This window comes from Chrysochloris asiatica, unplaced genomic scaffold (assembly GCF_000296735.1).
Source record: "Chrysochloris asiatica unplaced genomic scaffold, ChrAsi1.0 scaffold00020, whole genome shotgun sequence".
NCBI classification, from domain to species: domain Eukaryota; kingdom Metazoa; phylum Chordata; class Mammalia; order Afrosoricida; family Chrysochloridae; genus Chrysochloris; species Chrysochloris asiatica.
The window spans coordinates 24,008,768-24,027,713 of record NW_006408538.1 but is presented as its reverse complement, the minus strand read 5'-3'; the positions used below and the strand labels follow the sequence as shown (position 1 = coordinate 24,027,713).

The following is an 18,946-nucleotide window of genomic DNA, read 5'->3' as shown; positions in this document are numbered from 1 at the left end:
GGAGTTAGTTTCAGTATCTTTTAGGGCACTGGGGGCAGGGTGGTTGGTTAAATTCTGGTCTGGTGGCTCTTTTGGTTTTGTAGGTCTGGAGCTGAGCCCACCGTAATCCACGCACTAAAGCGGCACACCAAGCGCTGCTGGCAGCCCCACCTCACGCTGACATGGTCCTGAACTCTTGGAGAGCAGGGCCTACAGTGGGAGTGGATGAGGGTGCGAGCTGGCCCCACTTTTGGTCACCAGGGAAGTGTAGGGAAAAAGAAGACATTGCACCTTTTCTGTTTGCCCCCGTGAATCTGCTCTGCCAGGCCTCCCTCTACTGCCAAAGCTGCTCGCAAGATGTTTGAGCAGCATCTGGCCAGCTGTTTACCAGCCATTCTTAACTCTCCCAGCGAGCACTCCATCCACCCCTGCAACCTTTCTTTTGAAGTTCAGGGTGCAAGAATTTTCGTCTGTGTCTGCTTTTGTCTCTCGCATCTTTGTTGTACCACAAAGCCATCATCCTTCCTTCCTCTCTCCTCAGTGTTACTCCTGATTCCTGGCTCCACTCAGAATCCCAGTTAGATATCTTAGCGAGGGAAGGAGAGCTGAGAGACCACATAGCTGAGTTCTCTTGTGTTTCTCCAAGCACCATCCTCCAGGTCTGCTCTGGCCTCTTCCTCCATGAAGTCTTTCCTGATACTCTTGCACCTTGAGAGCCGGGTGGCAGGAGTGCATACAGCAGTTGAGCGCACAGGCTATAGGATAGACTACCTGTTGCCCTCGTGTTAGCTCTACCATGATTTTCAGCAAGGTGGGTTTGACCCACTGACCAAACACTAGGTTAGCAGTCTAGTGATTGCCCTGCAGTGCCACACCAGGACCTGCTGTCATTATTAAGTCATCTGTGGGCCTTTTGCCTTCATTGCTCTATCCCTGTAGGTAGTTGTTGTTGTTGTTAAGTGCCGTCGAGTCGGTTCCGACCCATAGCGACCCTGTACAGGGTTTCCGAGGGTGTAAATCTTTACGGGAGTAGAAAGCCTCATCTTTCTCCCGTGGAGCGCGCTGGTAGTTTCGAACCGCTGACCTTAAGGTTCGCAGCCCGATTCGTAACCACTACGCTACCAGAGGATCAAAAACGGCAGAGGAGTCGTCAGTGTGGTCTGGTGTGATGATGATACCAGCAGCCCACACTCTGCGTGCTGGTGGGACCAAACGCGGTTGCAGGCTCTCCTCTGATAATGTTAGTTGATCCTCACTACATCTCTCCAAGGCAGGTTCCACTGTTCTCCTGTTTTACAAATAAGCCAACAGGCACACAGAGGACAAGTGACTTAAGGGACAATAAGAAGTGGATTTGCAAGACGAGCCTAGTCCAGCTGGCTCCAGTGTTCCTGTTCTGCCTCATTGGACAGGCACAAAGAGAGAGGGGACTTCCTAACGTGTCACAGGCCCTGACTTGTCCCATTTCTACCAGAGTTGGCCTAGTGCCTTGTTGCAGGGCTCTGGACACGTGTCAGGTGTCTGATAAACATGTGGAGATTGGGATTTGGGTGCTGTAGTCATTTGAGTACTGGGTGGGGTAGGGTGCTAAGTGGGGAAGGTGCCTTGGTGGTCTGTGACCTTGGGGACCAGCAGAGCCTTCCCTAGGGTTGAGCCTCTTTCATTCTCTAGACCAAGAAACAAAGAGCCAGAAAATGAAGGCGCTTGCTTAGCATGACCCAGTGACTCATACGCGAGGAACTGGGCTTCCTACCTGAGGTTGTTCCTGATGCCAGCAAGTAACATCTGACTTTGAAAATATTTTAATCCAAACCAAACTGTGGTGCTTGTATGTCCACAGGCCAGGACTTAACAATATTAAGTGATGGCCAACAAAGAAAAGAAAAGAAAAGAAAAGAAAAAAAGAATATATAGCATACACTTTTCCCTAGCTTAGGTGACAGCGTAATAGGTCATAATTTCATGGGTGACTTTAATAGCAGGGCGGACACTGGCTAATGACGAAGGCCTGGGCTTGACTACAGTTAGGACATAGATGTTGGATAGTCAGGCACAAGATCTAGTCATTTTGTTGATGTTTCATCTATGCCTGGCTGCCGTCTGCTTGGAAGCCAGAGCCACCCAACTGACTTTGCAGTCCAGTGCTCCATCCCATTCTAACCTGGGCTGGTTACCCCTCAGCCCTATTCTAACCTGGGCTGGTTACCCCTTGGCCCCATTCTAACCTGGGCAGGTTACCCCTCGGCCCTATTCTAACCTGGGCTGGTTACCCCTCGGCACTATTCTAACCTGGGCAGGTTACCCCTCCGTCCTATTCTAACCTGGGCAGGTTACCCCTCCCTCCTATTCTAACCTGGGCAGGTTATCCCACGGCCCTATTCTAATCTGGGGCAGGTTACCCCTCGGCCCTATTCTAACCTGGGCTGGTTAGCTGTCGGCCCTATTCTAACCTGGGCTGGTTAGCTGTCGGCCCTATTCTAACCTGGGCTGGTTAGCTGTTAGCCCTATTCTAACCTGGGCAGGTTATCCGTCGGCCCTATTTTAACCTGGGCAGGTTATCCCTCAGCCCTATTCTAACCTGGGCAAGTTATTCCTTGGCCCCATTCTAACCTGGGCTGGTTACCCCTTCCTAAGCTTTCTGTAGATCTTTCAACAAAGAGCCAGCTGCCTGGCTCCAAGTTCCGCCTCTTCCTGGTGGTCAGTCTTCCAGAGCAGGGCTTGCTGGACCAGAGAAGCAGAGGGCCAAGCTGAAGCAGCAAGCCCTTGCTGCTCACCCCTTCTCTGGCCCGGCCTCTTGAGTCTGGAGTTCTGGTTCCCATGGCCCAGCACTGACTGAGGACAGATGAGTGGTTGCTTTGGAGTTAGTAACACATGGTTTCCCTTCTGTCCCCAGGCTCCACCTACAGTGTCCTGTCCATCATGCCCTCAGACTCCGAGAGCAGTGGTTCCCTCAGCAGTGTGGGTGAGTACCCCGTCCCAGGTGCCCTCCCTGTGAGCCGGAGCAGCCTGGAGTGTCTGAGGGGGATGGTGGCCCTGATTTGTCAGATGATTGATGGGATCTTCTTGTGTTGGTTCCAGTCACACCTCTCACTTCAGCTGTCTTAATGGAGGAGGACAGAGCCTGGCTCTGATGTCAGAGGAGGTACATGTTTTGTCACCTCCATACCTCATGGCACAGGACTGCCCAGTGAGCCAGTCACCCTCCCCTCCCCTCAGAGGCCTTGGAGGAACTCCCGTGACCACTGTCCCCGAGACTCACTCCTTTTGAGATGCTGTAAGCAGACACCACCCACAAGGCAGTGTGCTGCCGTGCGGAGTTGGACATGTCTCTCTGAACGCTGAGTGAGGTCTGGTTATGTCTCTGGAAACTGTCAGGAGGGCGACAAAAGTCTCTCAATCTTCTCACATCCCTGTGACCAATTTCCTGTGTTAAGTCCCCAATACTGAACATCCCAGGAGTCCCACAGTAGTACAGATGGCTCACATACTTGACTGGCTGAAAGGTTGTAGGTGCAAATCTATCCACGGGTACCTCAGAGTTCTGAGAACTCAGCCACTGAAAACCCTGTGGAGCACAGTTTTACTCAGACACACGTGGGTCTCCATGAGTTAGTCATCCAACAGCAGTGGGTGTTTCATATCCCTTGTGTGGATTGTCTTTTCCTGGTTGAACCCTTATGGATAGATTTTCAGTGGTGAGCCTGACATTTCTGCATCAAAAGGGCTCTCAGAGGTCATCTTGGTCCAATTCCCCCCTCCCCCCGCCGCCCCGTCCCCTGTGTGGAGCCCTGGTGTGACGCTGTGGGTTAATGCACTGGACTGCAAAGTCGGTTTGAACCACAAGATAGGAGGTTCCAACTCAGCAGTCACAAACCTTATACAGGGTCACCATGGGTCAGAACTGACTCGACAGCACTTAACAGAAACAACAACCCCCCCCCCCCCCAACTTTGTGGACAGATGGGGAATTGACACCAGAGGGGGAGGGGGGGAAATTCCATTCCTGAGATTCTAGAACTAGCCAATGTTTGTTGTTATGTGCCGTGGAGTCGGTTTCAACTCATAGTGACTCTGTACAGGCTTTCCATAAATCTTTACGGGAGCAAAAAGCCTCATCTTTCTCCCGCGGAACAGCTGGTAGTTTTGAACTGCTGACCTTGCGGTTCCCAGCCTGATTTGTAACCACTAAGCTAATGGTGCTATAAGGGCCCATGCAGACAGGACCCATGGCTTATGGATCTTCAGTTCTATGGGGGAAAACAATTGAATAAATATTATAACAAGAGAGATGGGTGTAAGCACCTGCAGGACCCTTCATCCTGTGTACAGACCAGGGAGGACTCTTCAGAGTTCTTGATGTTCAGATATTACTTTGTTCTGTCTGCTTTGGGTGCCTTAAGGCACATTCATGAAATGTTGGAATTTTTGGAATGTTGAACATTGGACTGACCCCACTCAGGAAGTACAAAGGGGTGGGCAGTCCGGTAAGCACAGGAATAAGGTGGGACTTTTGTGGTATGAACCTCTCTTGCCTCTCTAATAATGCCTTGCCTTCTTGGACTTCATCTACCATTGGGGAATAAGAAACAATGATCTAACAATATCTGGACCTCTCATTCACACTTGCATTTTAAAAAAGGAGTTTCCAGAGAGAAGTATGGCTTAACCCACAGCAATGATTGCTAATGGTGGAGTTATAAGCATGAATAGAAAGGGACCCTTTTGTGGCTGTACCTTTGCATACCCTGGAACAGGCTTAGGGACCCACCAACTGAAGCTCAGGCCCATGGTGCAGTGCCTTGTACCACCAGTTCCAGTTGTTGTGGCCACACTGGAAGATGTTCAGAGCTGCGATGTCCAAGTATGGTCCACACCAGTCACAGATGGCCGGCTGGCCGTTTCAGTGTAGATTCATGATAAAGAAAATGAAAACTTGTAGTTTCTTAGCCACCTGTGGCTGGTGGTTGCCATATTGGACAGTGTATATGTAGAGCATGTCCATCCTACCTGGTCCCGAGGAGGACGAGGCCGTTTTCTGTATCCCAGAATCCCTTGGCACTGGTGTACGTCTCCTCTTACTGACTGCTGTGGGTCTGTGGCTCCTGAATTGTGACCCCCGGGCCAGCAACACTGAATGAAGCTCTTGTCTGAAATGCAAAGTGTCTCGAGCTGTTCGCCACATCTGCTCAGCAGGAACGCTGAGGGGCCCTGCAGTCTTGTTTTAGCAGCCCTTCCGGTTCAGAGTTTTTCTCTTTATTAATTGGGATTAACTCATTTTGCCAGTTGAATCATACAGTTTTGTAGCATTAGTTATATTCACAGGGTTGTTCTACCATCACCAGTATTTATCTCCAAAACTTTTTTGTCACCCCAGACAGCACTGTAGGACCATGCACTAGGCTGCAAGGTCAGTTTGAACTGAAAAGTCAGCGGTTCAAATTCACCAGCTGCTTCTCTGAAACCCTACACAGGATTGCTCTGAGTCAGAACCGATGCAATGGCACAGCAAATGGAAACTCAGTATCCATTAAGCAATAAATAGCTTTCCATTCTCTCCCTCCCTTCCCTCTCCCACCCCATCCCTGGTAACCTCGAATCTACTTTTGTCTCTGAGCATTTCACTGGTGTAAGTGCGACCCGGCACACAATATTTATCCTTTTGTGCCTGGCTTCTTTCTCTCAGCATGATGTTTACAAGGTTCATCCTGACCACACAAGGTGTCAGAACTTCATTTCTCTCTATGGTTGAAGAATAGCCATCCTGTGCACATACCAGGGGTCACTGGTAGAATTCTTTACAGCCCAGTGCATCTGATGGGCAGCTATGACTCTCTTTCAGTGGTGGTGTGTGTGCTGCTACGAGGTTCAGTGGAGTTTCCCAACTGAGATAACCTATAAAATCCCTCTGGGTCGTGGTAGTCCCATCTGGCTGTGGGGATAATGCAGGACTGAGCAGCGTGTTGGTTTGCTGTGCATCAGGTCACCATGAATTGGACTGACTTGATGGCAATTTAACAACATTTGTTATTTGGATATACCGTATTTTGTTTGTCCATTCATCCAGTAGGAGTCCTGGTGTGGCGCTGTGGGTTAATGCACCAGCCTGCAAAGTCACATGAACTGCAAGGTCGGCGGTTCAAGCTCAACAAGCCACTCCTTGGAAACCCTATACAGGGTCCCTATGGGTCAGAACCGACTCAATGGCACGTAACAACAACATTCATCATTGGTGGGTTGTTTCCACTTTTTGCTTTCATGAATAGTGCTGTGTTGAACATTGGAGATGCCTGCTCAATTTGAGATACGTCGGCCTGCCTTAGTCACTGGCAAGGGCACTGGAATGTCTGGTTGGTTTGAATCAGTTTTGTGACGTGTTGTGATGGGGTTGGCCATGGGAACCCTCTAGCGCTTATGGAACGAGGCAGGAAGTGGTCAGATGGGGACTGATTGATTTTATATGTTTTATCTTCCTCCATGGACCCAAAGAAAGCCAAGAGCAAGTTCCCTGTAATAAAAATATTGTCTCCACTTTCACACTTGATCTATGGGTTAATGTGCTGGACTGCAAAGTTGATTTGAACCACAGGGTCGGCAGGTCAAGCTCACCAGCCTCTCCTCAGAAACTTTATACAGGGTCGCTATGGCTTGGAACTGACTTGACGGCACTTAACAACAATAATAAAGAACATTCAGGGAAAGAAAAGCAAGTTATATTCACCTTGAGAGAAAAAACTGACCAGTGAACCCTTGGGAATCGTGATTCCCCACAACAGCTGGTTCTTGGCTGACTCACCTGGCTACCTAGAGGTTCCCTGCTGCTCTCTCCCATTTCAGACCTCCAGCTTGACTTGGCTTATCACATGTTGATTAAGAGCCTGAACGGTGCCAGTGTCTTCCCCCGAGACCATCAGGTAGTCACTGTGCACATGTGACCCACTCCCACTTGACCATTCTGGTGAGCCTCCCCCCACTGGCCAGTGCAGCTTCCCTGAGAATTACTTGGTCATTTCAGGCAATTGGTATTTTCTCCTCCCCGTCCATCCTGATCTGATTTACGTCTTACTTCTCATCTTGGATGTCAGGGCAAGTTTTAACGGGGAGAAGAGACATTCTTGGGCAGCATTTGCTGAGCAAATTGAAGCCACAGGAGCGATGGCTTATTGAGTGGAGAGCCCTCTAGCATGCTGGCAGCAGGAGGAGCTGAAGGGCTTCGCTGCTGTACCTGACAGTTCCTTTAAGGTGTGGCTTCTGACTGATGGGTAGCTAGGGGGCTGGTGAGTCACTTGAACTCCCTGTGCCCTCGGACCCTTCCTTCCCAAGTCCCTCCTACTGGAAAGCCTGTGTTCTTTGTCTTTTGTAGCACGTGTCCAGTGCTCATGGGGATCAAAGCAGTATGTGGCCCCTAGCTATCAAGGGAGACAGAGAAGTTCTGCCCCATGTAAAGCAAAGGAACGGACAGGTGTCTCAGGGGATGGGAGCATTCACGGCGCTGGAGTTGGGTTCCAGATGGTAATGTTGGGGAGCATGGGCCCTGAGTCAGATCCTGAGCCAGTGGAACAGCTAGGAGGCGGGCAGGGCTGCAGCTGCTGAGTTGGAATCCTGCCTCTCTCTCATCTTTATTCCTTTCTTTCTAAATCTTATTGGATGCTGAGCCGGAATCTCATACTGGCTAACAGTGGAGACACTACTCCCCCTTAGACTTTGTAGTTGGGAGGGTAGGAAGGGGTGGTACTTTGGTTTGTCGGTGGTGGTGGTGGTGGTGGTGGTGGTGGTGGTGGTGGTGGTGGTGGTCCTTCAAATGTGGTGGCCACTGGATGGCCAATAAGCAAGGGAGAAAAAGGCCACTCTGGTCAGTAAGAGCACCTCTGATCCAGACTACCGAGTCTCAAGCTTGAGTAGGCACCCGAATCATGTGGAGGGCTTGTTACACCACCGTGTGAGTAGTTTGCTCTTTCTTGTTGAACAGGTCGGGCTGGAACCTGAGGGTATGTATTTCTAACAGTCTCTCTGGTGATGCTAGTGCTCCCTGTTGGGGACCACACTGTAAGAGTCCCTGGTCTGGGACATGGGGCGGTAAGGAGGGTGCAGGAGGCCACGGGGACTCTGTTGCCCTCCCACAGCTCAGTCTCTTCTGACTTCCATTTAGGTCTTGTGTTTCTAATGACCTATTGCTTTCTTCCTCCTGCCCTGCCTTCCTGACACCTCGTCCTGGACACTAAGAACTAAAAAATCACTGTTCTTTCTTCTCTCCATTGGGTCCAGCCTTGGGGTGAGGAAGGAGTGAATGAAGGGAGAGCTGGTAGAGTGTGTATTTATTTAATTCACAAAACTAGTGCACTTGCCTGGGGTGGGCAAGTGGTGGAAACACATGGGTATGAAGCTATTGAAAATACCATGGCTGGCTTCAGGCACATCTCAACTTTCAGACTGCCAGATTTGTTTAATGCAATACATTATTTGATTTCTTGACTGCTGCTTCCATGAGTGTTGATTGTTGATCCAAGTAAATGAAGTCTGACAAACTTCAGTCTTTTTTGTGCTTGTCATGATTTTACTGGTCCAGTTCTGAGGACTTTTGTTTACTTTGAGCTGAAATCCATACCAAAGATTGTGGTCTTTGATCTTCATCAATAAGTATTTTAAGTCCTCTTTGCTTCCCACAACAGCTGGTGGACTCACCCGGCTACCTGGAGGTTCCCTGATGATACAAGCAAGGCTGTGTCTTCTGCATATTGTTAGATGTTAATGAGTCTTCCTCCCATTCTCCTGATGCCACATTCTTCTTCATGTACTCCAGCTTCTCTGGATACTTTCTCAGCGTGAAGATTGAACAACCGTGGTGAAAGGATACAACTGTGGTGCACACCTTTCCTGATTTCAAATTAGTCAGTAGCACCTTGTTCTATTCTAGCTGCATCTTGTTTTATGTATCATTTCCTCATGAGCACAATTAAGTGTTCTGCGGTACCCATTCTTCACAATGCTAGCTATAGTTTGTCATAATTTACACAGTCAAAAGCCTCAGCATTGTAAATTCAGTACAAGTAATCATCTTTCTGATCTCTGCTTTCAGTAAAGATCCATCTGATATCGGCAGTGATGTCCCTAGTTCCACATCTTCTTGTAAATCTAAGTTGAATTTTTGGCAGTTCTCTGTTGATACACTGTTGCAACATTGTGTTCAGTATCTTCAGCAAAATTTACTTGTATACAATATTAATGATACTGTTTGATAATTTCCACATTCCACTGGGTTACTTCTCTTTGGAGTGTGCACAAATTTGGATGCCTTCCAATCACTTGGCCAGAAAGCTGTCTTCCAAATTTCCTGTCGTAGATGAGTGAGTGCCTCCAGTGTTGTGTCAGTTGGTATTTCGTCATTTCCTGGAGCCTTGGTTTTTGCCAATGCTTTCAGTGTACTTTGGATGTCTTCCTTCAGTACCATTGATTCTTGATCATTTGTTACCTCTTGAAATGGTTGAACCATCAACCTTTGTTTTTTTTAGTGTAGTGATTCTGTATATTTCTACCATCATCTTTTGATGCTTTTTCTGCACCATTCAATATTGTTGCCCCTAGAATCCTTAAATATTACAAGTCGAGTCTTGACTTTTTCTTCTAGTTTGGGAATGCTGAGTGTGTTCTTCCCCTTTGGTTCTCTGACTCTAAACTCTTCTGTGCTGCCCTTTGACATTTTTCTGTTCTGCTCTTTTACCTCATTTCTCACGTTTGCTTCAGCTTCTCTATGCTCAAGAGCAAATTGCAGAGTCTCTGCTAACATCCATTTTGGTCTTTTCATTACTTCCTGTCTTTTTAATGACCTTTTGCTTTCTACGTATATGATGTTGATGCCATCCCACAAGCTCTTCTGGTCGTTAGTGTCTAATGCATCAAATCTCCTCTTCAGATGGTCTCTAAATTCAGGTGGGATGTATTCACAGTGATATTTTGGCACACATGGACTTGTTTTAATTTTCTTCAACTTCAGCCTAAACATGAATATGAGCAATTGATGGGCTGTTCCACAGTTGGTCCCTGGCCTTGTTGGCTGATGATACTGCACTTTTCCATGGTCTTTCCACAGATGTAGTCTATTTGATTCTTGCGTATTCCATCCAGTGAGATCCATGTTGTTTAAAAAAGGTATTTACACTGAATAAGTCATTGGTCATGCAAAGTTCTATCATGCATTTTCCAGCATCATTTCTGTCATCCTGGCCTTATTTTCCAACTACTGATCCATCCTCTTGTTTCCAGCCTTTGCATTCCAATCACCAAAGATTATCAGTGCACCTTAATTACTTGCTTGCTCAATTTCATACTGAAGAAGTTGGTCAGATTCTTCAGTTTCATCATTATTGGCTGTAGTGGGTTGAGTAGTAGTGATATTAACACCTTCCTTGTAGGTGTCACAGGCAGCATTGCATTTCAAGACAGATTGAGTTGCTCTTTTTAACGCAATACTATTCCTCTTCAGTTTGGTGTTCCTGATGTAGTAAGTCCTATGTCTGATTCAGGATGCCCAATTCCAGTCCTTTTCACCTTGCTAATGCCTTGGACATTGATCTTTATGACTCCCATTTTATTTTTGACAATTCCAGTTTCCCTAGATTCACATTTCATACATGCCATGTTTGGATTATTAATGGATGTTTGCTAATGTTTTTCCTTATTTTGACTTGTGCCCCATCAGTAAATGAAGATCCTGAAAGCTGTGCTCCATTTACGTCCTTATGGTCAACTCTGGTTTGAGGAGGCAACTCTTCCTGTCATATTTCCAGTGCTTTCCAACCTGAGGGGCCCATCTTCTGATATTAAATCAGACAGTTTTCCACTGCTATTCATAAGATTTTCAGAAGTAGTTTGCCTCTCCTTCCTAGTGTGTCTGGAAGCCCCGCTGAAACCTCTTCACAACCATGGTGATCCTGCTGGTATTTAAAATACCAATGACATAGCTTCCAGCATCAGAGCAAACACAAGCTGCCACAAACTGTCTTGACGAGGGTGGATGAAAAATTCTGGCCAAACATGAATCCGAGTTGGCTGTTTTCTTCTTGCTTCACCCGAGGCTGAACTCTTCTTGTGTTTAGTTTCTTCAGTTTCGTCAGGTAATGTTAATGGACTGGTTAGCCACTTCAGCTGGGTTTCCCTTTACTCCCCTTTTCTCGTTTGTTGCATTTTGTTTTTGTCTGTAGATTTATTCTTTCCTGCTGCCGTTTTTGACTTGGTTTCTACTTTTGGGGACAGGTTTAGCTGACAACCTTGTCACTTTCCTCTTGGAGGGAACCTGTGGGCAGTGTGGTGCTGAGAGCCTTTGCCAAGATGGACTGCCCTCCTTCTGCCATGCCACCCTTGATAGATTAGTCTTAATTTTGCTTGTGTCAAAAAAGTGTTCATTGTAATCGCGGTGACTGGCATGGGCGTGTGTGTGCTAACCACATCTTTTTACTAGTCTTAACATGTGTCATGGTTATCATTCAGGGGCATCACAATTTAAAAAATATATATTTTTTGATAGTTTTTATTTACTTTAAAATACTTATTGTGAATTGCATGAAGGTTTACAGAAAAAGTCAGTTTTCCATTCAGTCATTCATGCACATTTTATTTCATGTCACTGATTGTAACCCCCACAATGTAACACCTCTTATCTCTACCACCCCACAGCCCCCCATTCCACCCCCAACTTCCGGTGTTTCCCTTTTTCATTCTTCCTTCTTTCTTGCCTCTTTTGAACTTTGGTGTAAAGGCTGTCCTTTTCATCTCACATGTAGATTTTCCGAATGTGTGCGTAGATCCCTGGTGTTCTTGCTGTCCACATAGACCTGTCTCTTGGTTGCCTGAAATTTGCCCTGTGTGGCTGAGCTCAGTTCCAGCCATCTTCTGAAGAGTTTTACCTCTGTGTGACCAGTATGCCTGGTCTTTTTTTTATGATTTTGAGTTTTGTTTCATGTTTTCTTTCCACTCCCATCTGGAATCTCCTCATGTGATCCCCTTCAGAGCATTTGGTAGAGGGGTAGCTGGCCATCATCTGGTCTCATGGTCCATTAGACTCATTGTTTGCATGAATCTTGAATTTTCTTCACCCTTCTTTATCCGGCCAGGGAGAGACAAACAGTTGCGCCATAGACACATGTTCATGAACTTTTTATTGTTTAAACTTAATTGTGAATTGAGTGAACGTTGGCAGACAAGATCATCAGCTGTACTTTCAACCTTCCCAACAACAGTTATCCCGCTGCTTCCCTGTGGCTTCCTTTTTACATCTTGATTTTCACAATTCAACAAAACAAAAACATTTGAGATACATACAAAACAAAAAATACATATTCATTGAAATGTCCAAAGGGCACATTTTACAAGCCAGCCTCCTGCCTGCAGGCGCACAGCCTTTCTCAGTCCCTGGGCCTCCAGCCTGCAGCTGCGCTCTCTCTCCATGCCATCACTACTGCCATTGTCTCTGCTGTTAACTGTTTTTCTGGGTAGGATCGCATTCTCCATTCATACTCTTCCTTCTTGATGGTCCTGGGGGTCCTCTGTTTCTGAAATGAAAGATTAACTAGTCCCCCTTGTAGCTGCACATCTTCTACAATTACATTTGTGACAATTGCAGTTAATCCTGCCAACAGTTACCCACAATTGAATCATAAAATTCTGTAAGCATCTTCTGCCATCCTCTTTCATCAGATCCATCTGGAGAAGAGGAAGACTGTTCAGTGGGGATTCTACCTTACCCCCTCTTTCTAAAACTAGCATACTCATGAAAACTTGTAAGCCAGCCACTTCATGCCTTTATAGCCCTTCGTTTTAAAATTTTTTTAATATTTCATTGTGAATTATGTGATAGTTTACATGGGAGAACATTAGTTTTACATTCATCCTATCGTGTATTGTTTCATTGCCATGGTCACAGTCCCCTCCATGCATCATCAACCAATCAAAGGGTATACCCTGCAAGCCTGCCCCCGGTCGTCAACTCAGAGTCCCTCTCCCTCTCTGTGTCTGAAGTCCCCAACTGCTCCATCTCTCCCCGTCCTTGTCTCTGCCTCCATCTCAGGCATCACTGCTCCTCTGGGTAGGGTCCCGCTCTCCGCTCTTCTCCCTTGATGGTCCCAGGGACCTCCACTCCTAGACTGAAAAGACAGCTCCCTGTTTTTGATAGCCAATGTCTAAATTGCCTGTTCCTGTCACCCCAGTGCACTGAGAAAACGAGCTTGGTCCTTGATGAAGAATCCTTCTATTTCAGAGTAAAGTTCCAGTTTATCAAATTGTAGCACTTTATACTTGTTCACAGTTCAAGCATCTTTTCCTTCACATCTGGCTGAATTCTGGTCAGCTAGCCATCCAAAGTAGGTCATATGAGTACTAGCTGCAACTTTGGGAGTTCACGCACACCTCCCCACACTTCAGACCAACTTTACTCTCAGCTGTAGCCTCCAGTGGCGAGATCAGTGCCCATGCTTGGGAGCACACATCTCCCTAAAACTTCAGACCAGGTAGCCCTTCTTCTTCTCTCTCATCTCAAGGTCAACGGGTGTCAGAGAAACATGGCCAGACTCAGCCTAGGTCTTCATTTCTGCCTTTCCCTTACTTCTACTCAAAAGTAGACCTGGACTGTCACCAGTGAGCTTGTGGGTTTCCTGGGTGTTTCAGTCTAGGAGAGGGTTTTCCCTGATGGACTGACTTTTCTTGCCTTGATGCCTCCAAAACAAAGACTATTAGCTTGCTTAGTATTCTTTCTAACAACTAAATAGTCTGCTTTTTGTTCTGCTTTGCTTTCTTTCAGTAAGAAAAATCTTCTGTTCTCTCAGCTGTTCTGGGTTGGCCTGCATGTCTTTTCCAGTGGGAATGTTTCACCCCAGAAAGTTCTGGATGGGTCCCAGAATTCCACCTAAGACCCAATATGAAGCTGTTTCCCTGGGCAAATTCTAATTCTCCATTTAGCTACTCCAATCAGTTACAGGTGGACTTAGAAACTTTCTGTAATTTTAATTCCCAATATTAATTTCTATCATACTTAACTGTCTGTTTTATAATAGGGGATGCCTGTATCCTCAAGACAGGGTTCCTGGTATGGCGCTGTGGGCTAATGCATCAGACTGCAAAGTCATTTGAACTGCAAAGTCAATGGTTCAAGCTCACCAACTGCTCCTTGGAAACTCTATACAGAGTCGCTATGGGTCAGAATCAACTCGAAGGCACTTAACAACAACGGATATCCTCAAAACAATCAGTCAAGCACCTAAACATTTCCCCCTCTTTTACTGATCCAGACTATGCCTTGTTTCCTTTATCACAGAACACTGGTGTTGTAAGGTTGTTGTTGTTGTTGTTGTCAGGTGCCATCGAGTCGGAACCGACTCATAGCGACCCTATGCACAGCAGAACGAAACAATGTTCGATCCTGGGCCAACCTCACTACCGCTGCCTCACCTGAGTCCATCAATGATGCCACCTGGCTGATCCATCTCGTTGGGGGTCTTCCTCTTTTTCTCTGACCCTCCACCCTACCCAGCATGACATCCTTCTCCAGCGATTGTTTCCTCCAGACAATATGTCCAAAGTAGGAGAGACGAAGTTTAGCCATCCTGGCCTCCAAGGAGCACTCTGGCTGCACTTCTTCCAAAACAGATTTATTGGTTCTTTTGGCAGTCCATGGCACTTTCAGTATTCTCCTCCAACACCACAACTCAAAGGCATCAATTCTTCTACGATCCTCCTTATTCACTGTCCAGCTTTTGCATCCATATGAGGTTATTGAAAACACAATGGCCTGGGTCAGGCGCACCCTAGTCCTCAAGCTGACATCTCTGCTCTTCAACACTTTAAAAGTTCCTGTGCAGCAGATTTGCCCAATGCAATACGTCGTCTGACTCTTGACCGCTGCTTCCGTGAGTGTTGATAGTTGATCCAAGAAGAATGAAGCCCTTGACAACTTCAATCTTTTCTCCATTGATAACAATGTTGCTTATTGGTCCAGTGGTGAGGATTTTTGTTTTCTTGACATTGAGACGCAATCCATATCGAAGGCTGTGCTCTTTAATCTTCAAAAGTAAATGTTTCAAGTCCTCTTCACTCTCAGTGATCAAGGTTGTATCATCTGCATATCGCAGGTTGTTAATGAGTCTTCCTCCAATCCTGATGCCACGTTTTTCTTCATAGAACCCAGCTTCTCATATTATTTGCTCAGCATACAGGTTGAATAAGTATGGTGAAATAATACAACCCTGTCTCACACCTTTCCCAATTTTAAAACATTTCAGTGTTCCCATGTTCTGTTTGAACAACTGCTTCTTGATCTAGGTACAGATTTCTTAGAAGTACAATTAAGTGTTCTGGAATACTCATACTTCTCAATGTTGTCCATAGCTTGTCATGATCCACACAATCGAAAGCCTTTGCGTAGTCAATAAAGCACAGGTAAACATCCTTCTGATATTCTCTGCTTTCAGCCAAGATCCATCGGACATCAGCAATGATATCTCTCGTTCCACGGCCTCTTCTGAATCCAGCTTGAACCTCTGGAAGTTCTCTGTCAATGTATGATTGCAGCCGTTTCTGTATTACCTTTAGCAAAACTTTGCTCACTTGAGATATCAAAGAGATTGTCCGATGATTTCCGCATTCCGTTGGGTCACCTCTCTTTGGAATGGGCACAAACATTGTAAGATTGTGTATAATCATAATTTACCTGTATCCCACTTAATGCATACCTCCCTAACTCGTGCTCTCTCTTCCTTGTTCATCTGCCAACCGCCCCATTCTTATGTACTTCCTTGTATATTTCCCTTGGTAAGAGCAGTGTAATTGTGTTACTGTATATATGAGTGTGTGTTTGTGTGTTACTGTAGCAAGTAAGAGCCTTGTCTTTGTGTTACTTTATTATTCCGGTTTAATTTGGTGCCCCTCAAGACCAGATCGTAATCCCTCAGGCCCCATGACTCATTCCCACCGGGTGTTTGGTTATAGCTAATGAATGTTCATACCTTTATCCATTGTATAGGACTCCTGGTATGGTGTGGTAGGATAAATAAGCACTTGACCTCAAGGTCGGTTTGTGAACTGCAGTGTCCATGGTTCAAGCTCACCAGAGCCACTCCTCGAAACCCTATACAAGGTCGTTATGGGTCAGAACCCACTCAGCAGCACTTAACAATAACAACAGCATCGCTTGTGTTCTCCACCACATTCAGGAATATATTTGTAGTATAGATCAATGCACATGTAGAAACACCCACTATAAAACTGTGCGTATTCACAGCAATCGTTTCATTCTCCTCTCACACCAGTACAGCCTTGCTGTCTGTCCATGACCTCTACTTGGAGGTCCGCATTATTGCAGAGTTGTATACACAAGAGTCTTTACCTATGCTGCCTTTTACTCTTGCACTCCTCCCCAGCTCTTTGTCCGTCTTCACATTTTGTTTTTTAAAGTTAATAGCAGTACATTTATTTCAATGTCATTTTAAAAATAAAAATATAATACATTAATATACAATATGGATTTAAATGAAATATATCCATAATTTCTTTGCTGACAGTTGGCTTGACAGTATTTAAGTATCTATTTGCCTTTTTTTTTTTTTTTTTTTACGTTTTTGTGGATTGAGTGAAAGTTTATAGGGCAGATCATCCGTTTTACATTCAACAAATCATACACCTTGTTTCATTACAATGATTATAATCTCCTCCATGTACCATCAGTTAATGGTATTTCTCTCTATTCATTTTAGCTCTTCTTTTCTTTAAATACTCAGGCATATATAATAATGTAAACCACCAAAGGGCACACTCTGCAAGTCTGCCTCCTGGCCACCAGCTCTTCCCATGAGTCTAGAGTCCTCAGCTGCTCCTTCTCTCCATGTCCCCATCTCTGCCTCCATCTCTGGTGTCGCTGCTTCTCTGGATTGGGGCCTGCATTCCACTTGTGCTCTTCTCCCTTGATGGTCCTAGGGTCCTCTGTTTCTGGACTGTAAGATTAGCTGCTTCCCCGTTTTTGTTACAAAACTTCTACCTTTACTGTTGCTTCACATTTTTTTTTGCTGACCTACCCCTTATTTTGTATTACCTTCCTCTTCACCTAAGTTAATATGTATCCACCCTCTAGTTAGTAATTTACCCTCTGCCTTCCAGCCCTTGGTAACCATCAAAGAATGTTTCTTTCAGTGTGAAGACCTTTTGTTGACTTTATACAATATTTCTCCTTTTGAGATTGTCTTACTTCACTCAGCATGTCTTCTAGGCTCAACCAGCTCATGAATGTTTTGCAAATTCACCGCTGTCCTTTAACATTGCATATATCCCATTGTGTGGCTATACTGTAGTTGGTCCATTCTTCCATTGATGGGTACTTTGGTGGTTTGTATTTCCTTTGCTCTCGTGAGTAGTGTAATGAACATGGGTGTACAAATATCTATTCCTGTCATGGCTCTTATTTCTCTAGGGTATATACCAAGTAGTGAGATTACTGGATCATAATAGTATTTGTGTTCCTAATGTTTAAATGAAGTGTCATATCCTTTTCTACAATTGTAATGCCATTTTACGATCCGAGTAGCAATGCATGAAACTCTCTCTCCACACCTATGCGAGTATTTGTTATTTTCTGTTTTTTTTAAAAATTTCTTATTAATGTTGATGTGAGATCTTATCTCATCATTGTTTTAATTTACAGCTCACTGATGGAGTCCTGTTGTGGCTCTGTAGGGTAAGCACTGGACTGCTAACCGCAAGGTTGGCAGTTCAAACCCACTAGCTGTTCCTTGGAAATCCTTTACAGGGTCGCTTATTAGTCAAAATCGACTCGAGGGCACTTACAACACCAACAATGGTTAATGATCGTGCGTGTTTCTACACGTGTTGGCCACCTGAATGTCTTTGGTGAAATGTCTGTTGATTGTCTTTTGTCCGTTTTAAATTGGATTGTTTGTCTTCTCCTTGTTGAGGTGTTGAAGCTTTCTATAAATTTTAGAGATTCACACATCATTGTCTGATGTGTTATTGCTGAAAATAATTTTTCCCAGTCTCGTGGACTGTGTTTTTATACTTTTGGTCTAACCTTTTTATGCACATAAATAAGTGTGTGATTTCAATTATGTTTGATAATGTATTTGTGCCATGTATTAGGGACTCTTAAGTTTGTCCCTAGTTTGTCATTGTTGATCTAGGTTTTATATACAGGTATTTGAGTCATCTTGAGTTCTTGTTTTGTATTTGGTGTGATAAAATGGGTCCTATTTCATTTGCAAGTGTATGTTCGGTGTTGCCATCACCATTGTTACAGGAGTGTCTCTTTCCCAGTTAATGAGTGTCGGTCCTTTGTCAGAGATCAGCTGTCTGTAGGTGGGTGGGTTACTTTGGTTCCATTGACCTATGTGTCTTTCATTGTACCAGTGTCAGGCAGTTTTCATTTCCATGACTGTGTTTTGAGATAGGGAAGTGTGAGGCCTTCTACTTTGCTGATCCCTTTCCTTTCCATATAAAGTTGGTTGTAAGTTTTTCCTTTGCATTACAGAAAGTTGTTGGAATCCAGATCAAGATTACATCGTATCTGTGGATCACTTTGGGTGATACTCACATTTTCCCAAGGTTTGGTCTTCCTACCCAATAGTCTTAAATTTATGTAGGTATCTTTTTGTTTCTTGTAATAGTATTTTGTACTTTTCTTTGTATAGGTTTTTGTTTCTTTGGTTATATTTAATCTTTTAGGTGGCTTTTGTAAATGAAATGAATCATGGGGCCTGGGGGCTTAGGACCATGGTCTTGGTAGACACCAAGATCAATTGGCATAACCATTGTCGTAAGCGCTGTAAAGGAATCTGAATGATTTTTTTTTTTTAATTAAATGTTTTTATTTTGCATTGAGTGGAAGTTTATAGGGCACATCATCAGCTTCACATTCAACCATTCATATAGCTTGTTTCATTACATTGATTATTATCCCCTCCATATATCATCAGTTTACAGT

The 18,946-nt window shown here is 45.0% G+C and overlaps 1 protein-coding gene across 1 annotated transcript in view; it reads left to right on the top strand.

Annotated features, from left to right (window-relative positions):
* DLG5 (discs, large homolog 5 (Drosophila)) overlaps window positions 1-18,946 on the top strand; it is a 193,702-nt gene that overhangs the window by 85,788 nt on the left and 88,968 nt on the right. Inside the window, exon 4 of the mRNA XM_006837474.1 lies at window positions 2,873-2,941. Within this exon, the coding sequence (XP_006837537.1) occupies window positions 2,873-2,941 (69 nt within the window). The remainder of the gene's footprint in view (window positions 1-2,872; window positions 2,942-18,946) is intronic.